This window comes from Nipponia nippon, unplaced genomic scaffold (assembly GCF_047370975.1).
Source record: "Nipponia nippon isolate SJK-2023a ecotype South Korea unplaced genomic scaffold, ASM4737097v1 scaffold_32, whole genome shotgun sequence".
NCBI lineage: Eukaryota > Metazoa > Chordata > Aves > Pelecaniformes > Threskiornithidae > Nipponia > Nipponia nippon.
Genome location: NW_028262350.1, coordinates 5,827,943 through 5,851,754, shown reverse-complemented (window position 1 = coordinate 5,851,754; position 23,812 = coordinate 5,827,943). Strand labels below are relative to the sequence as shown.

At 63.3% G+C, this 23,812-nt stretch overlaps 2 protein-coding genes and 1 pseudogene across 14 annotated transcripts; 1 reads left to right on the top strand and 2 right to left on the bottom strand.

The window, feature by feature from the left end:
• Positions 1-277: 277 nt before the first annotated feature.
• Positions 278-6,569, bottom strand: C1QL1 (complement C1q like 1). The gene is made up of 2 exons (XM_009472118.2): positions 5,927-6,569; positions 278-1,016 (listed from the first exon to the last, which is right to left on the bottom strand). Exons 1-2 carry the CDS (start codon positions 6,494-6,496, stop codon positions 837-839), a joined length of 750 nt encoding a protein of 249 aa, XP_009470393.2. The 5' UTR covers positions 6,497-6,569; the 3' UTR covers positions 278-836.
• Positions 6,570-9,055: 2,486 nt separating this feature from the next.
• On the top strand, positions 9,056-12,606 carry LOC148054295 (uncharacterized; annotated as a pseudogene).
• Positions 12,607-14,561: 1,955 nt separating this feature from the next.
• Positions 14,562-23,812, bottom strand: DCAKD (dephospho-CoA kinase domain containing). 13 transcript variants are annotated; one of them, XM_087770030.1, is made up of 7 exons: positions 23,673-23,812; positions 22,371-23,334; positions 21,945-22,061; positions 20,386-20,503; positions 18,229-18,432; positions 16,186-16,273; positions 14,562-15,681 (listed from the first exon to the last, which is right to left on the bottom strand). In XM_087770030.1, the coding sequence occupies exons 4-7, from the start codon at positions 20,495-20,497 to the stop codon at positions 15,396-15,398; spliced, it is 690 nt and encodes a 229-aa protein (XP_087626156.1). In that variant the 5' UTR covers positions 20,498-20,503; positions 21,945-22,061; positions 22,371-23,334; positions 23,673-23,812; the 3' UTR covers positions 14,562-15,395. The 13 variants fall into 13 exon arrangements, with proteins under 13 accessions (XP_087626156.1, XP_087626161.1, XP_087626157.1 ...); XM_087770035.1 differs by having other exon boundaries at positions 23,314-23,334; XM_087770031.1 differs by lacking the exon at positions 23,673-23,812 and adding an exon at positions 22,210-22,287 and having other exon boundaries at positions 22,371-23,664.

Here is a 23,812-nt window from a genome sequence, read left to right as displayed (position 1 = left end):
ACGTCCCTGAAGGGACACCCCGCCGTGGGGACACCTGGGCTCTGGGGACAGAGACACGGCGGTGGTGGCACCCCCAGTGTCCCCGCTGGAGGTGGCAGAGGGGACAGCAGTGCTCGGGGACAGGTGAGCCCCTCCTGGAACCCCCAGCTGGGCCGATTCGGGAAGCCAAGTGGGGTGGGTTGGCAGGGGGGTGGCAGGAGGACCCCGTCCCCAGAGTGGGGGACACCGGCTCTGCCCCCCGTGGGGACACAAACAGCAGACGGGGAGAGGTCACAGCTCTGCTTTACCATGGAATCGCCCCGGGGTCGGGCAGCAAGGGCAGTTCCCCCCTCCCCACACAGCCCCCCAGCACGGGGCCGGCCGGGGACGAGGCGGGGGGCACCCATATTGACATCTGCGCATCCTGTACATATATACACGCCGGCGGGGACCCCCGGCATCGCCCCGGCTGGGGGGAGGCAGCGGGGAGCAGGACGCCGTGGGGCCAAGCGGGGCACGCAGCCAGGGGACGGGGGTGCAGTGGGGCAGCGTGGGGGGGACCCCAGCCCCCTGCGGCCCCCCAGCCCCGAATTAGCAGCTGTGGGGTGAGCTAATGGGAAAGGGGGGGTTTGGGGCACCGTAGACGGCCTGGGGCACCGTGGGGGGATGCTGTGGGGCTGGACCACTGCAGAAGGACGTCGTGGGGCTGGGTGGTAGCAAGGGGAGGCTATAGGGCAGGACAGCAGTGGGGGGGTGCCGTGGGGCTGGATGGCAGCAGGGGGGTGCCGTGGGGCTGGGCGGTCACTGGGGGATGCTGTGGGGCTGGAGGGCCATGGGGCGATGCCGTGGGTCCAGGCTCAGTCCGAGTAGATGATGAAGCCGGAGAAGGTGCTGTACTTGTTGTTGTTGCCGCCGTGGGCTTTGCCCCCGTCCAGCTTGATGAAGACCTCGTCCCCCGCGTCCAGGTGCAGGATGACGCTGTTGCTGGCGTAGTCGTAGTTCTGGTCGGCATCCTGTGCGATGGCGCTGGCCCGCACCTGCACAGGGGACACCCGTGTTACCCGGCTCAGGGGACAGCTCAGCCCTCGGATCCCATGGGATACCCAGCGTCCCAGTTTACCCACAGCCAGGGAGACCACCCACCAGCTCCGGGGTAGTGTGGGGTGCCCTGGATCCCCACCCGTGGGTGAACAGGTCCCGGATGGAGGTGGCTTCTCCGAGCATCGCCCAGAGCCCCTCCCTGAGTCGGCAGGCTCAGGCGTGGGACGACAGTTTGGATGTGGGACCACGGCTCTGGGTTCAGATGCTGGACCATGGCTCAGACACGAGACCACAGCTCCGGGTTCGCATGTGGGACCGTGGCACGGACGTGGAACCACAGCTCCAGATTCAGACACGGGCCCACAGCTCAGACACAGGACCCCATCTCCAGATTCGGATGTGGGACCACAGCTCCAACATGGGACCCCGACTCTGGGTTCAGATGCAGGACCACGGCTCAGATATGGGACCTCATCTCTGGATTCAGATGTGGGACCATAGCTCAGACACAGGACCCTGGCTCCGGATTTGGGACCATGGCTCAGACACAGGACCCTGGCTCCGGATTCGGATGCAAGACCCTGGCTTGGACACAGGACCCTGGCTCTGGATTCGGATGCAGGACAACGGCTTGGACACAGGACCCTGGCTCTGGATTTGGATGCAGGACCACGGCTCAGACACAGGACCCTGGCTCCCGATTAGGATGTTGGACCACGGCTCGGACACAGGACCCTGGCTCTGGATTCAGGACCACGGCTCAGACACACGACCCTGTCTCTCGATTCAGATGCAGGACCACGGCTTGGACACGGGACCACGTCTCCCAGCCCAGCCCTGAACCGACACGATGAACCTGCCACATCCCCGCGCATCTTCCCACGAGCTTCATGGGGACCACGAGTGTGTGGCCAGGGCTGAGCCGGCTGAGCTCAAATCCCCCAAAAAACAACCATTGCTGCTCACCCGGATACCAACCCGCTGATAAATATTTCCTCGGTGCCGGAGGACAAGGCCAGGAGGTGCCGGCAGAGCCGGAGGTGCCGTAACCACCTGGCAAAGAAGCTCCGTGGCTGGAGCCCGCTGCCGCTGCAGAATTATTTGGGTAATCAAATCTACACCGGCGCCTTGCAGGGAGATCGCGCGGTGCTGGGTGACAGTGACAAGCCGGCAGGTAAAATCCCAAGTGAAATGCAAAAGCGATGTAGCGGGGAGAAGACGCTCCTAATTATAACCCATGAGAGTAGGCTCTTAATTGGGTGAGCACCGCCAAGCGGCTGCAGGTCCCAGAGCTGGCGGGGGAAGGAGGGGTGTCCCCATGGATTCCTGTCCTCTACCCCTGGGGCAGGGGTCCTGGGGGTCCTCTTCTCCTCGGGAATCGCAGCGGCGTCTCCCCGACTCCACAGGCAGCCTGTGCTGTCGTGGTAACCCACCAGCCAGAAGCCGTTAACTCTGGAACCTACTGATGGCCCAGCAGCTGGTCCCATAGGGCTTGCTCTCACCCATGCAGCCATATCCCTTGTGCCGTCACCAACACTGTCACCCCGTTAAAAGTCACCCTCTGTCTACCCAGCTGCCACGAGGGTCCCCATCCCTGGGGGGGGACATGGTGAATCTCAGTCGGTCACAGCACCCCAGTCTCCGGGGGATGCTGCCTCAACTGGGGTCATGCCGAGGAAGAGGAGGGGGGGAAGAAGCAAGGGGGAAGGAGAACCAGGAGAAGCCGTTTGGCGCCGGGCTCTGCCGCCATCATCCCTCCTGGCTGCAGCCAGAGCCACCCGGTGCCATCCGTCTTCCCTCGTTAAGGAGCCGCCTCGTCACCTCGCGCCCGCCAGCCCTTCGCGCTAACCAGGGAAGATAAATGACAGCGCCAGGGCCGGGCTGAGCCGCTCCCGGCACCGCGGCGGCAGAGGAGGTGGGGGCTGCTACCACGTCCCCCCCGCGATGGCCTCATTCCCCTTGTCCTGCTCTGTGCCTCAGTTTCCCCAGGCCATGGCCAGGCGCAGCCCCCGGAGCAGGGAACCATGGGGGGGACACGGCCCCCGGCCCCGGCAACTGGGTCTGCTGCAGCCGCTGTCACCGACCCCGGTGACAACGCTGGGGTGGTGCCACCAGCCCCGGGGACACTGTGGGACAGGGATGGTCCCCAACGTGGCCGGCTGCACCCAAGGGCTCCGGGCTGTCGGGGGGACGGGGGGCAGCGGGGCGCTGCCACGTCTGGGCTGAGCCACTCGCGGTGACACTCGGTGCCTTGGGGACACCGTGTGCCCCACGTGCCGCGGGCCACCGCGGCCCAGGACCCCCAAGCGCAGTGGCGGGTGCCCCCCAGGCTGCTCGGGCACGGCAGCGGGTGTCCCCCAGCACCCCCCAGTGCACCCGTGTCCCTGCAGACAGGGCCCCTTGGGGACCGTCCCCACGCCACCCCCCACAGGGCTGGGACCCCCCCGAGCCCTTCAGCGACACGAGGACCCCAAAACCACCCGGCTCCAAACCCCGCCGTCCGTCCGTCCGTCCATCCAGCATCTTCTCCTCTAGGGGCTAATACAAATAAGACTAATTAATGCTAATTAACCCCCAGGAGCGGCTCCCGCCCAGCACCGGGGCTCCCCTGGCTCTCATTAACTCCAGCCCCGACGCAGGGGTGATGGGCTGCGCCCGAAACCGGCAGCGCCCGAAGGAAAGTGGGGGTCAGAGGGGACCCCCCAAGTTATAATTCCCTCAGAGGATGCCAAGATCGACCCTTATCCACCGGGAAACTCCCCCGGCACCCCCGGAGCCCCCCAGCCTCGCCGGGAATGGGGTATTTTTGGCAACAAACCCCTAATTAACCCCATTTTTTAATTATTTGGGGCATTTTTAGGGTCCCTTTTTTAAACTCTCCCGCCGGTGCCAGCCCGCCAAAGCGCTCCCCCGCCTCCCCAGCCGCTTCTTTATAAATATCGGAGCGGCAATACCTCGTTAGTAATTAACAACCGGTTAATTAAGCCGCATCGCGCGCCCGACCGAGCGCAGTTCCTCTCGACGAGGGGCTCCGTAGCTTCTGGAAATTCATCCGGTAGCGCCCGGGTGCGTCGATCCCCCACCGAGCTGGGGGGGGTCGGAGCTCGGCGGGGGGCGGGAAGGTTTGGGGGGGTCCCCAAAAATATTTTGGGGGTGGGATTTTGGGGGAAGAAAAAAGGGGTGAGGTGGATTTTGGGGGGATGCTCAGTCCGGAGTTACACGGATGCTGCTTAGGAGAAACAGCCGGCGGTGACAAGCGTCACCGGGACCCCCAAAATTTGGGGCTGGAGGTGGGGGGGGGAGGCAAAAAAACCCCAATAAAAGAAAAATTAAACTGTTTGGATGGAGAAAAAATGCCGAGCGGTTCCTGCCCCCGCTGCGCTCCTGGCTCGGAGGTTTTCGGAGCCGAGGGGTGAAGCACGGTGGCCATGCCACGGCTCCTGCTTCCCCCGCCGCGCCCCCGGCTTTTTTTTGGGTTGATAACTCAGTTTGGGGTTAATTCGGTGTCGCGCATCCTCGGGACGGGGCTGTGCCGCGGGGCTTGATCCCGGGAGAAAATGCTGGGAAGCGGGAGCGGGGTGGGATGAATCCCGGCGAGGATGCCGGCTGCGGTGACACCCAAGGGAATTGAGCCGGGGTGACATTTCGGTGGTCGCGGCCACCTCTTGCGCCTCGAGTCGTGGCCCAGGGGGGACGCGGCGTGGGAAAGGGGCAGCGTTTCGGGCATCGCCTGCAAACCGCGGGGATGAGGAGGCTGCGCCTTGGGATCGGGGGGATTTTCAGAGGGATGGGACCGGGGGTGCTGCTGGAGCGGGGGGGGGGGGCAAGGACAGAGCCAGCCTCGGGGTGTCCCCCCGGGGTGTCCCCACGCAGCCCCGCCGGGGATGGGGACGTCTCTCCTGCCACAGCAGCGGCAGAGCCGGCTCCGGGCTGGGGGTGCAGCACCCCAAAAGCGGGACAGGCGCTGCCCCCCTCCAGGCCACCGCAGGCACTGTCCCCTGCGGAGGAGCCCTGTGTCCCCCGGGGAGCCCCAGCGGGGACTATGGCGTGGCCGCGGAGGGCAGGGCACCCCGGGGACACAGCGGGGACACCCTGAGGCACCCCGAAGGCACGGCGGGGCATGCCTCCGGAGCCAAGGAAGGGACCGAGGGGACCCTTGGAGACGCATCGGGGCAGCATGGGTGGCAGAGCGTGTCCCCAGTGCTGGGAGAGGGACAGGGCGCCCCGGGGAGCATCTGCGGGGCTGGAGGAGGACGGGGGGCCCTGGGGACGCACCCGGAGCCCACCGCTGCCACTGGGAGAAGGACAGGGTGCCCTGGGTGCGCATCTCCGGGGCTGGGAGCAGGACAGGGCACCCTGGGGGTGCACCCGGAGCCCACCATGGCACTGGGAGCAGGATGGGGCACCCCGGGGGTGCACCCGGAGCCCACCATGGCACTGGGAGCAGGACAGGGCGCCCCGAGGGTGCATCTCCACGGCCAGGAGAAGGATGTGGCACCCTGGGGACGCACCCAGAGCTCCCCATTGCCAACGGGAGAGGGCCAGAGCGTCCTGGGGGTGCATCTCTGCGGCCGGGAGAGGGATGGGGCACCCCAGGGACGCACCCAGAGCCCGTCACCGCCACGGGGAGAAGGACGGGGCACCCCGGGGGGGCACCTCGGGACCCAGGGAAGGACGGGGCACCCCGGGAAGGGCACCTCCGAGGCCGGGAGAAGGATGGGGCACCCTGGGGAAGCACCCAGAGCCCATCAGCACCCCCGGGAAAAAGGATGGAGCACCCTGGGGGTGCAGCTCTGAGGCCGGGGCACCTCGGGGAAGCACCCAGAGCCCTTCTCGGGTGCCCGGGGGGCAGCGGCAGCCCCCGTCCCCGCGGCAGGGCCGGTGGCCCAGGCAGGCCAGCCCTTACCTGCCCGTTCTTGCAGAGGTCGGCCCACATGCTGGTGCCGTCGCCGCCGCGCATGAGGACGTGGTAGGTGAAGAAGTAGGTGCCGGGGATGGCGCAGGTGAACTTGCCGGAGGCGGCGTCGTAGCTGTTGCCCAGGTTGGTGACCACGTCGTCGAACTTGAGGACCTCGTAGCCCTCGTGGGGATTCTTGAGGCCGGCGTAGAAGGCGACGCGCGGCACCGTGCTGTAGGTAGCCGCGCTCACCGCACCCGTAGCCCCCGGGCCCGGTAAGCCCGGGGGTCCCGGTCGTCCCACTTCACCCCGTGCCCCCGCTGGTCCCGGCGGCCCCGGTTCTCCCGGCGGTCCCGGTGGTCCCGGTTTCCCCGGTCGCCCCGGTTTGCCTTGGGGACCTTGCACCAGGGTGGAGGGCGGCGAGAGGGGGCCGCGTTCGGCCGGTTGCGGCGCGGGGGCGGCAGCGGCGGGGCCGTAGGGCTCGCAGACCATACGGCAGGTCCCCAGCATCTCGTACCGGCCGTCGGTACCGGCGGAGCTCACCAGCACCGGGATGAGCACCACCAGCACCAGCACCATCACCACCCCCGCCGCTGCCGCCAGTAAAGTTTTCCGGCCCAGGCTGAGCCGCCGCCCGGCCGGGGCGCGCTGTCGCCCGGGGGTGGGAATGGTGCCGGCGGGGGGGAGCAGGGCGGCGGCGGCGGCGGCGGCGGGCGGGGGGGCCCGGGGCGGCGGCGGCGGCGGTGGCCGCTCCGCTCCGCTGCGCTCCGCTGGCTCCGGTGCGCCCCGCGCCCGCCCAGGCCACGCCCACGCGCCCAGACCACGCCCAGCTCCACGCCCACCCCCTCCCTGGCACGCCCACCGGCACGCCCCCCTCGCCACGCCCACCCCGCTGCTGCCGCGCCCCCGCCACGCCCATCCCTGCGGGCCGCGGTGCCGCCCGCCCCACCCGTGACCCCCGGGCCCTGCGTGGGGCCCCCCCGCCCCCCGGGGACCCTTCCCGTGCCCCGGAGCTGGTGGCCACGTCCCCAGAGCTGGGGACACCCCGGGAGCCGTCGCCTCCCACGGGGGAGGGTCCCCAGGGCCTCCCCGGCGCCCTTCCCTCCTCCCTGCCTCAGTTTCCCCTCCACGGCGGTCGGGGTCTCAGGGGACCCGCGCTTGGGGACGGCCCCGGGTGACATCCCGGAGCACCCACTGGGGCCGGCCACGGGGTCACGGGACAGGGTGCAAAGGCCGCGGTGACAACGGGGCACCCCCACGGGTGCCAGCGCGGGGACGGCTGGGCCGCGCCGGGGGGGGACAGCCACGCGACAGAGCCGTCCCCGGGGGCTGAGCGCCGGCGGGCTCGCGACACGGGGCCACGCGGCTGCGCCCGCTCCGTCGCCTGCCATCTCCGTCACCCTCGGCGGGGACGCGGGACGCGATGGCAAGCGACAGCCGCCGCCAGCGCCGGGGTGAGCGAAGGACGCGGGGCCGGGGGGGACACGGGCGTAGAGCAGCCCGGGGGCCGCTGCCGGTGCCGCCCGCTGTGGCGGTTCGGTGGCCTCAGGTTACGCCGCCGAGGTGGCATCAACCCCAGTGGCACCCATGGGGGCCGTGGGGTCATTGTCACACACCCCCCCTCCCAAAACCCCCGTCCCCACCCAGTGCCACGCCCGTGCGGTGTCCCCAAACCCCGGGGGACACACGGGGGACAGACCGCGGCCCCCCAGCCCCAAAGAGGGGGGACGAAGGGGACACTTGGCAGCCCATCGATCGCCCCCGTGTCCCCCCCAGCTCCCGCAGAGCCTTTAATTTAATCAGCGTGCGAAAATCAATTAGCCGCCTTTAAGGAGGCAATTATTGCTGGGCGCTGAGCGGGGGGGGGCAGAGCGTTTTGGGGTGGGGGTGCTGCCAGCCCCGTGTCCGCCCCCAGGCTGTCACCGTCGTGTCACCGGCTCCTTCCCTGGTGCTTTTCTCCCTCGTTGGTGTGTGTGTGCGTGCGTGTCCCCCTTCGTTATCTTTCTTTTTTAACGAGCGCCTAAAAATACGCCTCGCCGAGGTCACGGGCTGCGTGAGTCACCCGCCGGCGCGGTGCTGCGGTGGCCCGGGTGGGCAGGGGGCTCTGTGTGGGGACGGGGCAGCCGTGGCGGGGCCGTGGAGGGGACACGGGCGCGTCCTGGTTGCATCAGGGCACTCGTCTCACCTGGAGGGGCAGGGGACATCCTGGGCCTGGCCCAGCGCCGCGTCCTCGTGGGGCGGCCACAGCCCCGGGTCTCCTCATTGCCACAGGCCATCGTGTCCCCATGGCATGGCCACCACCCCAGGCACCTCACCACCACGGGCCACCACATGTCCATGGCACAGCCACCACCGCAGGCCACCTCACTACCACGGGCCACCACATGTCCATGGCACGGCCACCACATCCCCATTGCAGGTCACCTCGCTACCACACATCACTGTGTCCCCATGTCATAGCCACCACCCTGGGCCACCTCACCACCCTGGGCCACCAGGTCCCCATCCCAGGCTACCTCACCACCACAGGCCACCATGTCCCCATGGCATGGCCACCACATCCCCAGGCCACTGTGTCCCCATGGCATGGCCACCGCGTCCCCAGGCCACGTCCCTACAGCCTGGTTGCAGAGCCGGGATGGCCTCAACACCACCCTGGGGCGGCAGCACCCTACGGATGGGGGCAACAGCCCGGGTGACCCTGCTGGAGACCCCGGGGTGCTCCCTGTCCCTGTCCCTGTCCCCAACCCCTGTCTGGGGAGGGGGAGCCACGCAGCCCCCGAGCCGCCTCCATCCACCCGGGGACGAGCAACTGAGCGGCAGCGCGCGAAGGGCCACGTTTGGGAGCGCAGGAGGGGAAAAGGGACAAAGCCGGGAGGCGACAGCAGCGGCAGCGGTGGCTGCGGTGGCTGCGGTGGCAGCGGTGGCTGCAGTGGTTGCGGCGGCGGCTGCGGCGGCGGCTCCGCTCGACGCCAGCCGCTGCCGTTCCTCTGCAAAGGTTAAGCAAACAGCAGCTCCCGCAGAATCGATGCGCGGCCGAGCCCACGGCTGTTTGCTTTGGCAGCATGACGTGGGGAGGCGGGTGGGCGACGCCGAGGGGACGCGGGTGGCCGGGGGGGGGGGGGGGGGGGCTGATCGATGCTCGGGGGGCACAGGTTCGGCCGGGGGGTGGCCGTAGCCCCCTCGCCCACTGGGGAGCTCGTTACAGAGGATTTGGGGAAGGGCGAGGGCGGCCGGGTCGGGACGGGGGCGTTGGTGGCGGTCGGTGCTGCGCCGTGCCTCAGTTTCCCCTCCTGGTGCTGTGGCTGGGCGGGAGCCGCTGCCACAGCTGCGCTCCAGATGCTGCCCGTAGGGACCGTGCGTGGCCGGGGGGGACACAGACCCTGCGCCCGCGTGGCACCGTGGCACTGTGGCACCCGCCGCCGTGGGTTAGCGCGGGTGGGCGGCGCTGGCGGCTCAGCAGTAATTAGGACTCGGAGGCAGAAATAACTCACGACCCCGGCGTCGGCCCCCGCTGACGAGGTTGGGGAGGGAGCTGGCGCGCGCAAGCTGTCCCTGAGGGGTTTGGATGCTGTCCCCCAAACCACGCTGTGTCCCCGGGAGGGGGACACTCAGCTGGGGGCGCCGAGGGCAGGACTAGGCCTTGGCCCCCGGCCGGGGCGCGCAGGGCACCCCGGGGCGATGGCGGCCGGGGCTGCAGAGGCTGGGGCAGAGCTGGGAAGGGGCCGGGTCTCCTGAGCTCCCACCTGCGGCTTCTTCTGCGGGTTCCCACCACCTTGGTGGAATCCATCCATCCTCCATCCATCCCTCTTTCCATCCCTCCATCCATCCATGCAGTCATCTGCACATTGCTCCTTCTACCCGTCCGTGCTTCCATCCCCCCGTCCATGCATCCACCCGTCCGTGCTTCCATCCCCCCGTCCATGCATCCACCCGTCCGTGCTTCCATCCATCTTCACATCCATCTATCTACGCATCCATCCGCCCACACGTCCGTCCATCCATCCATCCATCCATCCATCCATCCATCCATCCATCCATCCTCATGTCCTTGCACCCGTGCATCCAGCCATGTGTCTGTTTGTCCATCCATGTATCCATGTATCCATCCATCCTCATGTCCTTGCACCCATGCATCCGTGTGTCTGTTCATCCGTCAGTCCATCCATCCATCCACCCATCCATCCATCCATCCATCCATCCATCCATCCCCACGTGTTCATGCATCCATTCATCCAGCCATGTGTCTGTTTGTCCATCCATCCATCCATCCATCCGTCCATCCATCTGTGCATCCATCCTCATGTCCTTGCATCCATCCATCCATCCAAGCATCCGTTTGTCCATCCATCCACGCATCCGTTCGTCCACCAGCCCCCTCCAGGAGCGGGGCGGGGGGACCAGGCCGGGAGCCCTGCCCAGGCTGCCCCCTGCTCCCCGGAGAGGACACGCGCCACCCCTGGCCACACAGCCTCCAGACTTGCAGCGCTTCCATCCCTGAGGAGGGACCCCACGGCCACCTCGTCGGGGGGCAGCGGCGATTAAAAGGAGGAATTAATGAGGAGTTTCCCAGGTTGTGGATGCCTGGGGAGATGTGGCACCAGCACGGACCAGCGCGGGAGCAGGAGAAGCCACCAGGGATGGATCCCGAGGTGAAGATGGCGCCGGCAGGAGCCAACGCTCAGGTCTCGGCTCGCTGTGATGAGCGCGTCAGGGCTCAGCGGGGCAGCAGGGAGGTGAGCGGTGCGGGCGCAGACACATGGAAGCGGCCCCACGCCACGCAAGGCCCGGGCCGCGCGGGGACAAGTGGGGACACGTGGGGACAGCGCCACGGGACAGAGGTGAGGCAGGCACGGGCAGGCAGCGCTCCTGGTTGGCTGGTGGCCAGATGGCTATCTGCCTGGTTGGACACATGGATGGCTCATTGGCTAGTTGCACACTTGGCTAGAGAGCTGGCCAGTTGGCTACGTGGCTAGCCACGTGGCTAGGTGGCTGGTTGGCTGGCTGGCAGGTTGATGACTGGCCAGCTGCTTGGCTGGCTGGTTGGTTTGAAGGCCAACTAGATGGCTGCTTGGCTAGCTAGCTCGTCAGCTGGCTGGCTGGCTGGTTGGTAGATGGCTAGCCAGTTGCCTGGCTGGCTAGATGGCTAGGTGGTAGGTTGGCTGGCTGGCTGGTTGGTTGGCTAGCTGGCCAGTTGGCTGGCTGGCTGTTTGTTTGGTAGCTGATTGGCTAGCTGGCAGGTGGCTAGCTGGTTAGCCAGCCAGCTGGTTGGCTGGTTGGTAGATGGCTAGCCAGTTGCCTGGCTGGCTAGATGGCTAGGTGGTGGGTTGGCTGGCTGGCTGGTTGGTTAGCTAGCTGGCCAGTTGGCTGGTTGATTGCCTGGCTGGCTGGTTGGCTAGCTGGCCAGTTGGCTGGTTGATTGCCTGGCTGGCTGGTTGGCTAGATGGCTGGCTGGCCAGTTGATCAACAGGCTGTTTGGCTAGCTAGATGGTTGGATGGCTAGTTGACCAACACGCTGGTTGGTTAGCTGGCCAGCTGGGTGGCCGGTTGACCAACAGGTTGTTCGGCTAGCTGGAGGGTTGGATGGCCAATTGACCAACAAGCCAGCTGGCTAGCTGGCTGGTTGGCTAGCTGGCTAACTCTCTGGCCAGTTGATGGACAGCCTGTTTGGCTAGCTGGCTGGTTGGGTGGCCAGTTGACCAGCTGGCTGGCCAGTTGACCCACGGGGTTTGCTGACTGGCCAGCAGTGGGCTGATTGGCTAGCCAGCCGGCTGGGCTAGCCTTGGCCCCGAGGACGGGGACGTGCCAGCACGTCCCATCCCAACGCTGGGCACCATCCCTTGCCCAACGGTGACAGCCCAGCTGCCGGCGGGGGGACAGGGCGGGGGTGACACATCCCCCCGTCCTGTCCCCGTCACGCTGCCTCTCATTATGGACGCGGCGGGGCCCGCCACCCTCCCGCTGCGCGGCAATTAAGGGCTGCCAACACGGCTACTTAATTAGCGCCCGGCTGATGGGGCCGGCGGGGGAGCGATGGGAAATGGCCGCTCGCCTGGTGGCAGCAGCCGGCGGCGGGGACGGGCTGGCAGAGGGGACGGGCTCGGGGACGCGTCCCCCCCCAGGGGGACGTGGGGTCGGGTGTAGCAGGGGCTTGGGCTGCTGGGACCTGCGGTGGTGTCCCCAGGGGGTCCCCGGCTGGCAGGGACGGGGTGAGCCGCAGCCGGGGGTGTGCAGGGACGCTGGGTGACAGCCCCTGGGACGTGCGGGGGGTGGCGCTGGGGGGTACCCTGCACAGTGATGGTGCGCGACACCCTAGGCCATGCGGTGACGGTGACAGTGGGTGACACCCCGTGGGCCACGCAGCGACAGCGACACTGGGTGATACGCTGTGGGATGGCAGTGACGGTGACACTGGGTGACACCCCGTGGGCCATGCGGTGACATAGCACTATGTGACACCCCATGCACCAGGCACTGATGGTGACTCTGTGTGACAACCCACGGGAGCTGCAGTGACACTGCGTGGCAGCCGGCGGCCCCGCGGTGACAGTGACACCCTGTGCACTGCGTGGTGACAGTGACACCATGTGACACCCCAGGGAGCAACAGTGACGCTGTGCAATACTGCAAGGCTGCACGGCAGCACTGCGCGACACGAGTGGGACTGTGCAGCCGCGGTGACACTGTGACGCCCCAGGGGCCCTGCAGTGACAGTGACACCGTGCCACGCCCCAGGGACCACGCGGGGACGGTGACACCTGCGACACTGCCACCACGCAGCGACAGTGACACCGTGCCACGCCCCAGGGACCACGCGGGGACAGTGACGCCTGCAACACTGGCACCACGCAGTGACACCAGTGCCACGCGGTGCCACCTCCATGTGTCCCAGGGCCCCCACCCCACCATTGAGGCCCCCACCCAGCCCACCCTTGGGGACAGTCCCCACTGGGGGACGTCACCCTGTCCCTACGGCCCTGTGGTGGGGGAAGCGCCAGCTCCAGGACATCCGCACCGCACGCCCCCAGCCCGGCGGTGCCCCCCGACGGGTGCTGGGGAGGGGGTGCAGCGGGGACGGGCGTCCGTCCGTCCGTCCGTCACGAGCCCCCGCCAGCCGCAGCGCCATTGATCCGGCCGCCAATTTGCAGCAGTTAAATATTTGGCTTGCGCGCGGCGCGGGGCCGGGCTCCCCGCTCCAACAGCCCCCGGTGAGAGGAGACGGATGGGCCGCGGCGAGCGGCTGCTCCAGACGCTGCCCGATCGATGGCGGGAGGCGCGGCGAGCTGGGGAGGCCTCAGCGCGCGGGGCCGGGGGGGACGTGCCGGTGCTGGGGGACACGGCGCAGCGTCCCTGGGCCCACGTGGAGGCAGCTGAGGGGGGCAGCGTCCGTGTCACGAGCGCGGGGGGCTCAGCCAGGGCGTCCCCCGCCCCGGCCGGACACACGCTGCCCTTCAGGCCCCCTCAGCGGCCATCGATTGAGCTGTCGATGCCACCCGGCAGCCTGCAGAGCGCAGCCATCTGTCACCAGCGGGGGACGGCTGCAGGCTGAGCCACACGGCCGCCGCCGCGGACACAGGGCGTCCTGCCAGCGCGTCCCTGAGAGGGTTTGGCTGGGAGGGTGCTGGGGCAGCACCCACGGGAGGGACATCAGCACCCACGACGGGGACGTGGCGGCCAAGCGCCAGGCTCAGGAGCCCTTCCCCGGCCGGTGCCACTGCCCAGGCCCGCAGCCCACGCAGGGGGCTCAGCCCAGGCCGCCAGGCACCCCCAAACCGGGCACCCCAAGGCCACGCCAGCCGCGGCCGGCACCGCGGAGAGCCCTGCGCCTCGCCGTCCTCCTGAAACCGCTTGTTCCCTCAGCCCCGCTAAACTCGTTAGCGGCCGGCAAACGTCAGCAGGGCAGGAGCGAAGCGCCAAATGCGATTAGGTGCCCGTCTCGCTTTCTCCTTCCCCCCGCCGGCCTCATCGCAGCCCCATTTATCGCGGAGGCGGCGAGCCGGGAGGGAGGAAGGCAATCAGAGCTTATCTCGGGCCGAGGCCGTCCTGATTTATGGGTGGCTGCAAGGGACTCCCGCCATCACCACCGCAATTAAGGGAGCATTAAAAAGCAGGAGAGGGGAGCGGCGGAAGGTTATCGCTCGCGTACGGTTCCTCCCTGCCTGAAAAGCTGGGGTACGCGGGGGGCGTCCCAGCTCGGGGGTGCTCTCCTGTGGCTGTAGCTGCACAGGGACCACGGGGTCTCCCCAGCTGAGCGAGACACGGGACCCCCAGGCGCGTGGCTGGGCTCGGGGGAGGGGGTGGGAAGGGTTCCCGGCCCCAAAAAGGGGCACGGGCTTTCTGAGAAGGCTGCGACAGGGAGGTGGCAGCGGGGGGGAAAGCGCTGACCACAGAAAACCACTGCGAGCCCCAGGATGGCATCCTGGGAAGCCAGAGCCACGCTGTGGGGTGCCCAGAGCCGACACGAAGCCACAGCCCCCCCTAAGTGAGCTCACGGCGGGCACCGATGCTCCGAGAAGCTCCCTGGGACCGCTACAGGGATGCGTACCGGGGAAAAAGCACGAGCGCACTCGTCAGCTCTGCTTGCGTGCGGTGAACTTTACAGAGCGCAGCCGTGCCCCGGCATAGGAACGACCTGGGAGCGGGCCAGGAAAGAGCAGCGCCGGCAGCCCGCAGGTTGCAGAGCCGCGGGGAGCCGGCTGCTGTTTAGCACTTTATTAAAACGAACGTGAAGAGCCAGCGCCCGCTTTCCTCGGGCTCTCCCACGGGGAAACTGCCGCCAAAGGAAAATTCAAACAGCAGTAAACGAGTTTCAACGGGGCAGGTCCTAGGTCTCAGCCTGCTCCCGGGACGCATCAGACCCTCAGATCCAAAGCCAAGGGCGACGCACAAGCGCTGATCGCAGAAACAGAGGGCAGGAGGGAGGGCGAGCGGCCAGCTGAACACCTCACCCCTGTGACACGGGGTGCCCTCTGTCTCCCCCCCCGGCAGATTTAACACATTTCCATTAAATCAACGTGAAAGAAGGGGAAATCCCACATCTAAATTCAGATTAGCAGGGGCTGCGAGCTTGGAGAGGATCAACCTGGGGACACCTGCTAGCAGAAACGGGAGCGGAGAGGCCACCAGTGAAGAGATTGTCCTGGAAGACGTTAAAGTGCCTAAATTCACCAGAGTCCCACCCCACAGACCCACGGCGGGGTAACGAGGGTCTCGGCCCCTCCACGGGCCGCAGCCACGCACAGGGAGCAGTCCTGCCCCGCAGACACAGGTGATGGGTAAGAACCTGAGCAGGAAGAAAGGAGAGGGGAGACTGTGCCGGAAAAAAATATCCCTACGTTCACCTTGGGAAGTCTGCAAGGAGACGCCTCACGCCGCTGTCTGCATTCAGCTGGCAAAGCTCATTAAAAGAAGTGGCCTTTCATTGCCCTTTTCAAACCTGGAAATTCAGGCCTCTTCCACGACAAAAAGAAAAGGTGAATTAAGACATGAAATGCCGGAGAAGGAAGTACACCAGCCCTCCAAGCCCGGCTACAACCGTGCCCGCCGCCAGCCGCAGCCAGAGGAAATCCAGGGAATCCTCCAGGTGAGCGTGCAGCCTCAGGACCTGCCGGCGTGTGCTCTCCCGGTCCCCGGAGTTGTCAATGATGTGACTCGCTAATTTGCGCTTCTCGTCCAGCGGCAGCTGGGAGGTGATGCGAGCTTCTGCCTCCGCCTGGGACAGCCCGTTCCTCTTCATCAGCCGAGAGAGCTGCGTCGGCGGGTCGCTGCCGGGATGGGAGATGGGGTTTGCCTGCCTTCCTTGGCACGAGGGGGAAAAGCCGGGGTAAAGCGTAGGGGAGAGATGCTCCCCGCTTCATTTCGGATCCGGCGCAGGCATCCTGCGCTCAGATCCGTGGAGCCAGCACCCGCAGCGCTGCCCAGCCTGACCCCGTTGGGTGTTTTTGGCATTCTCATGGCCCGTAACCCTGGGGCAGCGCCCCAAATCCTGCCCCAGCCAACGGAGCACGGGTTGTGAGGGGCTCAAAGACAGAGATTCCCCCTGTACGATGGTGCCAGGTTTCGGGGAAACCTCAGTAAGAAGCCCCTCGTACGCTAGGATAAAGGAAGGTGTCGCTTCTCACGCTTACAGAAAAGAGGCGGCGTTATCGAAAGGCTTCACGCCAAGGCCGAAGCTAAATCCTCTCCGGAGCAGGAGGGATGTGATGGTCCCCTCCAGCCTCTAAGAGAGGTGGCAGCGTCCCAGTCCTCATGGTTAACGTGGCACTTACCAATAAACCAAGACCGTGTATTTCATAAACTTGGTCAATCTGTTGGTCTCGAAGAGCAGAGGGATGTCAAGGATCACGTAGCGGTAGCCTGCAGAAATGACAACACCCCACCCCCCCCAGAAAAGGGAATAGCGTTACTCAGATTCCCAAATCCCTCGTGCTGCACGCACACCGCGGCCACGGCTGCTCCAGCAAAGCAAGCGGGAGAGCTCTACGGCTCTGCGGTTGCAGACGAGGAGGGCAGAGCCTGCTTTTCCTCCTCCCCTCCTCCTCCGAGGGAAGAAATGGTTTCATTCCAAGTTTCCAGAGGAGGGGAAAAAAAAAAAAACAAAACCAAAAACAAATCGAAAACCCACAACCTAAAAACAAACCCTAACCTGGATGATCTCAGACCAAAGGTGAAGCTGCAGAAATATAATGAGGAGCTGAAACGAGAAGCTCAAACGAAAGCGCCTGTGCCTGGCTGGCGAGAGCGGCAGGCAGGCCGTCGTTGCTGGCCTCTCCCGGGGAGCAGTGCCCACAGCAGAGTTTGCTCTCCTCTCTCTCACTTGTCCAAGACTTTGCCAGGCTGCGATCATTTGAGCCCATGTTTCCCAGCTCAGTTTTCTTCCCTTTATGGAAAGCTTTGGCTAAACAGTTCCATTTTTCCAAGGGGAGCAAGGAAATCCTTGCAGACCTCCCACCGCCGTGACACTGAAACGCAGGGGTGCCTCCAGGCACAGCCCCAGGGCCTGAAACCTCACCAAAACCGGCCAAGTTTGGTTCAAAACCACTGTCACCACGCGGAGCAGCTGGCGGGGGAGAGCTCGTAACCACCAGCCACCATCCTCCTGGACGCCGCAGCCCACCCCAGGCTCTCCACGCGCCTCTGCCCTTCGCAAGCGCCAGCTCCCCCCCAGACGGCAGCGTCGGGGGTACGCGGGGGTGCGCCCCGTGGAGGAGCGGGCGAGGGCAGGGGAAAGCAGCGAGTCAGGACCTCGCTCCCCCGTGTGTGTCCCAGCCGCGGGGACACCTCCAGCTTTGCTGGTGTCCCCTCCTTATAACCCAAACCCCCTAACCGAGCTGGCCACAGCAATAAAAGCCTTGACAAAGACATCATCATCCAACGAGCCACCATTTTACCAGCATCTCCGCCCAGAGACTTCTGGCTGCCCTACGGTTTGATCGATAAGAGCTTTCCTTACACAGCGGTCCTTAGAGACAACATCCAGCTATCCCAAATCATTAAAACCTGACTAATGAGGACAGAGCAGCCTGCTGAAGACACACGGCGCTCTCGCCGAGGGGCAGGACAGCATCCGCCTCCCCAGCCTGCAGCCCTGGGTTCAAGACTCCATCTCTGGCTCCCGGCTTTCCTGCCTGTTGCTTCCTTTGCGCTTTCTCCTCCTCCTCGCCCGGCAGCAGAGCACAGCCCCCGCGGTGCCCCGGCACAGGCCTATTCAGCTGTCACAGGGCTCAGCTTTGATAAGCTGCGCGAAACCAGACTGACTCTATGAAGACATCCTTCTGTCTACACGGAGACCTCCAAAACAGCTGGTGATCTTATCTGGCATTTGATTAGACCAAGTTTGACAGCTGTATTTGTTATATTCATCAGGGGAAAAAGCGGGACTTTGGAAACCACAGCTGTCAGCCCGTTTCTCACCTTATTGAGAGTTAAAGGGCTCCGCAGCTTTCATCGAAGCCCAGGGAGGGGGGCGGGCAGGGAAGAATATTTGGCCATTTCGGAAGGTATGACATTATCCGGCAAGTAATCTCAGAAGAGGCCTCACAATGCTTTTCTCAGGCCCTACAGATGTACTTTAAACCATTGAAGAAGAAGGTGGTGAAGGGCAGCAGTGAAAGGCAGGAACGAATCCTCCAAACGCCAACGCGTAAAGGCCACCGGTGGCAGAGCACAAAGGCCGTCACTCAACGTCGGTTCCCTTTCTCCTTCCCCTTCCCTCTCCCCGCTTCAAAACCAAAGGCAGAGCAAGCAGGGACGGCTCCTGCCTGAGCAGGAGTCCCGGTGTGCCGGGACGCCAGAATTGCCCAGCCTCTTACCTAGCACAAAGTACTTCAAGATCTGCTTCAGCATCTCCTTCTGGATCTCCGGGTGGGTGATGGAGTTCAGCAGCTGCCGTTTCTCCGGGTGGGAGAAGATAATGTTTCCTAGAGCCTCACGATTTATCTCTCCGTTCTCCAAGAGGATCTTGCTGCCAAAGTAACGCACTATCTGCTGATAGGCCTTGAAGTGGGGCTGCACCACTGATAACATTAAACAGCCGGAGGTTAGAGCCAGTTCTACAGCACAGTTGGTGTTTGCATCAGCGATCGGCCTCAAATGAGTTTTCTTCATTAAATAACCGAGCTTATTCTCCTCAGCGGGCAGCACATCTGCCTGCCAGCACATGCTGAACCGAGCCCGGCGCGGCTCAGCGCCGCAGCCCGGCAGACACCTGGCATCAGTGCTGCGGGAAAGCGTCTGCAAAAAAAAAACCCTCTCGGCCCAAGGTCCCTTTGAGGGCTGACACCCGAGAGATCGAAGCATCCTGCAAACATTAATTCAGCGCCACAACCCTCCTCGTGCGTGCTGCTGCTCGGGGTTAGAAGTCAGCAGGGCGGGTGGGAGGACTCGCTGACGGCTACCAGCCAAGGCAACCTGGGCCAGTTCCCACTGCCTGCAGGGCCAGGAGTCGAGCAGGGAAATCCTAAAGGGACGGGGTCCAGCGTCAGGTTTATTTTAGCTGAAAACTTCAGCGCTAGGTGAATACAGCCTGGCTGCTACAAGTTGGCTCTGGCTGCTATTAAGGGTTTTTTTACTGTCTTTTGCCTTAGTCACCAAATTCTTTGCGAGAACGAACATGGAAACCTTCTAAGAGATCAATTCCCAATAAGTAATTGCAGGGACTCCGACGTTACATGAGCGTATAATTTTAAAGCCACTAAAAAATCACCACCAAAAAGGATGCTGTAATAAAACCGTAACTAAGATCAAGCTGAGGCTAACCACAGAGCATGACAGACCGTATATAATTTTCTCGGCAAAATCCAGGAACATTGCCACAGGTTGTAACCTCAGGCCAACCTAATAAAAGTCTTTTAAGACCAATTTCTTTCTCCTGTGGAATTTCACATTGAGGTAGTTTCAGGATGGGTGAAATCCATATAGTAAATAAACACATGTAAAAAAAGGACTCAGAGAAAAATTAAGTGATTGGTAGAAAACCGACACGGAGTATTTGTAGTGTTTTCCTATCGTCTCTGAGGGCTTTTAGCACCTCCAGCAAATTTTCCACACCTTGAGGGGAATTACAGTGCAATAAAATGTTAAGAGCATCACAGCTTTGAGTGGCTACACGGTAAGTTCTTCACCAAACAGAAAAGCGCAGGCACTTCAAAATGACACCGCCTGCACCACCGCTCAGCTGCAGACCCAAAACCTTCCGCATACAAAATCAGCAGCCCTTCCTGGAGCGAGCGCTGCTCTCCTTGTTATCCCGGCAGCGTGGCAGGATTCACATCTCATCCTGCATCGTGCAGGTCATCGGAGAGAGCAGGGTTTGCTCCAGTCCTGCTGAGGGAACAGATCTGGATTTCTGGGGCTTTTCTGTAGCCAGGACGGCACATTTCCAGAGCAGGGAGAGGCAGGTGTGCTGTGCGGAAGCACAGACCGAATTCCCTCTCATCTGGGATATTTGGAGCCTCTTTTTTTTGAGCGCATTAAGGCACGAGTCATTTTGTGGACCAGTCTCTCGGTATTTACAACCAAGCGACATCCAGCACAGAGGGAAATTCTCTTTCAAGCTAGGTGTTGGTGATCCCACCTAACGTAACCACGCTACAGGATGGGTGTCCTGGGGCTTAGGGGGCACGTCAGAGCAGCCGAGGGAACACGCTTTACAGAGAACTGCATTTATCTTGCCCAGAGTTGGCTTTCAAAGCTGGGAAGCATTGCGCTCCAGGAGAGGGAATCTCAGGGCAAGATCTCCCCATGGTGTTTATTAGGACATGATCTTTTCTTTGTTGTTTTTTATTAAATATATATCCCAGTTCCAATTCCCCCGGAGACAGCTGCTCCACGCAGCCTCATCAACTGGGGAATGGGAGGGAAACACTTATCTAATGTACCCAGAGCACCCTCTGCCGTCTGCGCTTCCCCGCATCAATCCCAGTTGTCAGGGGAACCTCAGGGAGAAAGATCAACTATGCAAAACTCACCCTCTCTGGCAATAACATCGGCATCAATCACGGCACAGCCCAGTTCCCGGAGTACGGCCACCACGGTGCTCTTCCCTGACGCGATTCCACCCGAGAGTCCGACCAGGAACATTGTGCTCTGAAACGGAAAGAAAAAGAGCTGAAAACACGCCAGGACAGGGCCGTTTTGTTCACGCTGTGCACATCAAATATTTATCCCAAACAGGCAACTTCATTCAAAGCTCATTTTCATACGTTCTCAGGGCGTTACCGAGACATTAGCATGATTTTGGCACCCCGCTGAGCTGGGTACCCCTGTTTTACAGGCTGAAGAACAGCGTTGGGTTAAATGAGGCTTCCCTGGACCCTGCTAACTCTGGATGTGCAACTTGAGCCAGCCCTAAGTTCCTCCCGCTGGTTTTACCTGCAGCTCCATGCAAGTCGTTCCCCTTTAGCATCTGCACCCATCAAGCCACAGTCACACCTACAGCACCCTAAATCAGGGAAAATTTCTGGCAGGGTTGTCGAGGGTGACCCAGGATCAGTGACAAAGGGGAAGAATTCAGACAACATCTCAACCTGGATGGAGAAACTCCAGGGCTGAGGGGGAGGGCCCTGCTTGACCTCTGCAGCCGGGCTGTAAGAGGAGATAAGCTACCTCTGACATAATCGGGACGCAAAGCACACAAGCCAGTAAGTAAATCGCATCCCCACGCCACCTGGAAGCCAGCACAGTCATCAGCAGCCCAGCGGACACAAGAAATCATGGCTCTGAGCAGCAAACTTGTGTCTGTTAGCTTGTAAACATGGCGCTAAACGCAGTCTGCGCTTGCCCATGGCCTTGAGGCTGAGAGGGAGCCCGTAACCCCCCAGCCGACCCAGAGCAGACAGCTTCTCTCACGGTTCCTGCACTAAGATCTCTCCCCACTGCATCCAAAACCTGCAACCCTCTAAATCCCGCGTGCGCCCGTTCACCAAAAGGCTCAGCAACGCAGAGGCAGCTCTGGACAGGAGTTGCAGGGACTCCTGCAACCAAGGTGGTATCTGCATTCCTGAAAAAGCAACAGCCAGGGCAGGCTGGGAAAGCAAGAGTCCTGCAGGACCTGGGCAGCCGTGGCAGCGCGGGGAACAGACCCCAGCATCCCCTCTCCAGCCCCCATGGACCAACGCCGGCCCCAGCCATGGGCATCCAGGGCTTTGTGCAGCTGAGTCCTGCAATTCCCCAAGGGCAGAGCCTCCAACTTCGCTGTCACCTTGTCTAGGGTGACGCCACCCTCACAGACGAGGAGCCTGAAGCTCCCGAGCCCCAGCTTGGGGCTGTTGCCCCTTGCATCTGAGAAGAAACTGGCTCCGTCATCTTCGGCCAGAAGCCACAGGCTGCTGGTAGATGCACCTCAGCTTCCTCTTGCCCAGAGGAAGGCAGACCCAGCTCCCACCACCTCTCCCGATGAGCCACATACCCCAAAAACCCAACGATCTCGGTAATCATTGCTCTGCTCAACCCAGTTCTGGTGTCACACCTCCCTCCCACACCACAGCCGCCAGCCCCAAAAAACTCTGCGCATGCAGGAACCAGGTACCTACTGCCCACACCGTCCCCCACGAACGGGAACCGCGCCGCTTTGCCCCCCAGGGCAGCAGTCAGGGCCTGCAGGGTGGCTGAAGATGGGCGAAAACACAGCACTGTTTCCTTTTTGCTAGAAAAGAAAAAAAAGACACTTTTGTCATAACTCGGTACTACAAACAGCACCCAGACCCGTGGTCTGGGGGTGGATAAGTCCTTTGGCAGCTGGAGGCAATTCAGCAGAGGGAGGAACCGGGAGTTACAGCAAAAGCCAGCAGCACCTGCCAGCAGCGTCGTTCGCTTCGTGGCTGCCGAGAGCCGACGCCAGCCCGCAGCAGCAGCACCACGTGCTCCGTTTCCTTCCAAGACGCCAGGCGAACAGATGGATTTAACTCGAGCAACAACGAAGGGGAATTCAAAGGGAATCAGAAAGGGCACTTACAATAAACATCAGTGCTTTGCGGGAGGTGACGTAATCTCAAGCTTTGTTGCCAAGCGAGTACCCGGTCCCCACGGGGAGTCCTTCCCGGCACGACAGAGGGGCTGTTTCTCTATTTATTGCAGGTTAAAATCCAGCCCTCCCTGGCAGGATTTTATACACCCTCTGCAACAACCTACAAGGGCTAACACTGCACGAGGAGAATCAGGCCTTTGGTGCGCTGCCTTGCAGGGGTGGAGGCTCGACTCGCGTGTTTTTTAAAAATACATAAAAATCTCTCCTGCCCGCGTAGAGTAAATGCAGGGTTTTAACTGCAGTAACCCCTACGCTCTGGCCTCCAGCCTCAGCTGGGACTTGGTCCCAAAAAAACCTGCTATTTCTGTCCCTCCGTTACATACCTCCGCAGGCAGGCGGCTGCTGCGAGAGTTACTGCAGGGGTAAAAGAGCACTTGGAAGGGTTCGTCTGGAAACCGTGGCCAAGCAGGGTTTGAAAACACTTGCGCTGTCACAGGGCTTGTACAGATATAAGACCCACGGTACGAGGTATAAATATTTAACGAGCTTGGGTTTGAACTGTACACGAGGGTAGAGAGGCCTGCCCGTTCCTGCAGATGTTACGGGCAGGAGCCAGAACACCGTTTTTTGGCGTATTTGGCCTGTGCCAACTAAATCGAACATGGGGAAAGCTGAAACACGAGCCACAGAGACTGGAAAACTCGGCGAGTTATTCCTGCTGTGAGGAACGTTGGGAGACGTAACCCAGAGCCCCGAGGAAGCGGCTTTTAAAGACTGAGGTGCCCAAATTTTCCCCGTGCCCCGACTGCTCCGGTTTCCGAGCAGAGCAGAAGCCAGCCATGCGGCGGGGCCGAGGACGGAGCCGAAAGGCCTCTGCCAGCGCCATGCTACACCCGGCCGCGGCTCTGACTGGGGCCTGGCACAGACAGACCTGGCGTTCGGCTTGAGGAGGCTGAAATTAAAAGAAAAAAAAAAACATGAAAGACATCATCAACTTGGTGGAGAAAAAGCCGCCGCCGCCAGGAACGACCCCCGGGCCTTTCGGCTGCTGCTGAAGCCCCACGCACCGACGGTTCTCGCCGGACAGGGCCCTGGCTGCACAAGGGCCCAGCCCGGGCCCAGCGCCGCGGCCTCCCCAAGCCCGGGACCTGTGACACGGCTGCGGGGGTTCCAGGCCGGGCCAGGGCCGCGGGGCCGGCCGGGGAGCGGGGCAGGGCCGGCCGAGCCCCGGAGGCACCGCCCGCAGCGGGCCGGGCCCGGGGTCCCCTCACGGCGCCCTCACCCACTCACCCTCTGCCCGGCTTCACGCGCAGAGCAGCGCCCCGCGCGCCTATTGGCTGGTGAGAAGAGGGATCCGTCTCCCAGCCAATCGACGCCGCCCTCATTGGGCTCGGCCCGCCCCCCGGGACAGGAAGCGGCTGGGAGCGCGG

Excerpts from the sequence above, each read along its gene's own strand:
- C1QL1 (XM_009472118.2), bottom strand. The coding sequence starts at position 6,496 with ATGGTGCTGGTGCTGGTGGTGCTCATCCCGGTGCTGGTGAGCTCCGCC. Across the intron at positions 1,017-5,926 it reads ACCTCTGCAAGAACGGGCAG|GTGCGGGCCAGCGCCATCGC; the intron begins GTAAGGGCTGGC and ends TCCCCTGTGCAG.
- DCAKD (XM_087770030.1), bottom strand. The coding sequence starts at position 20,497 with ATGTTCCTGGTCGGACTCTCGGGTGGAATCGCGTCAGGGAAGAGCACC. Across the intron at positions 16,274-18,228 it reads CTTGAAGTACTTTGTGCTAG|GCTACCGCTACGTGATCCTT; the intron begins GTAAGAGGCTGG and ends TCATTTCTGCAG. Across the intron at positions 15,682-16,185 it reads TACACGGTCTTGGTTTATTG|CGACCCGCCGACGCAGCTCT; the intron begins GTAAGTGCCACG and ends CCATCCCGGCAG.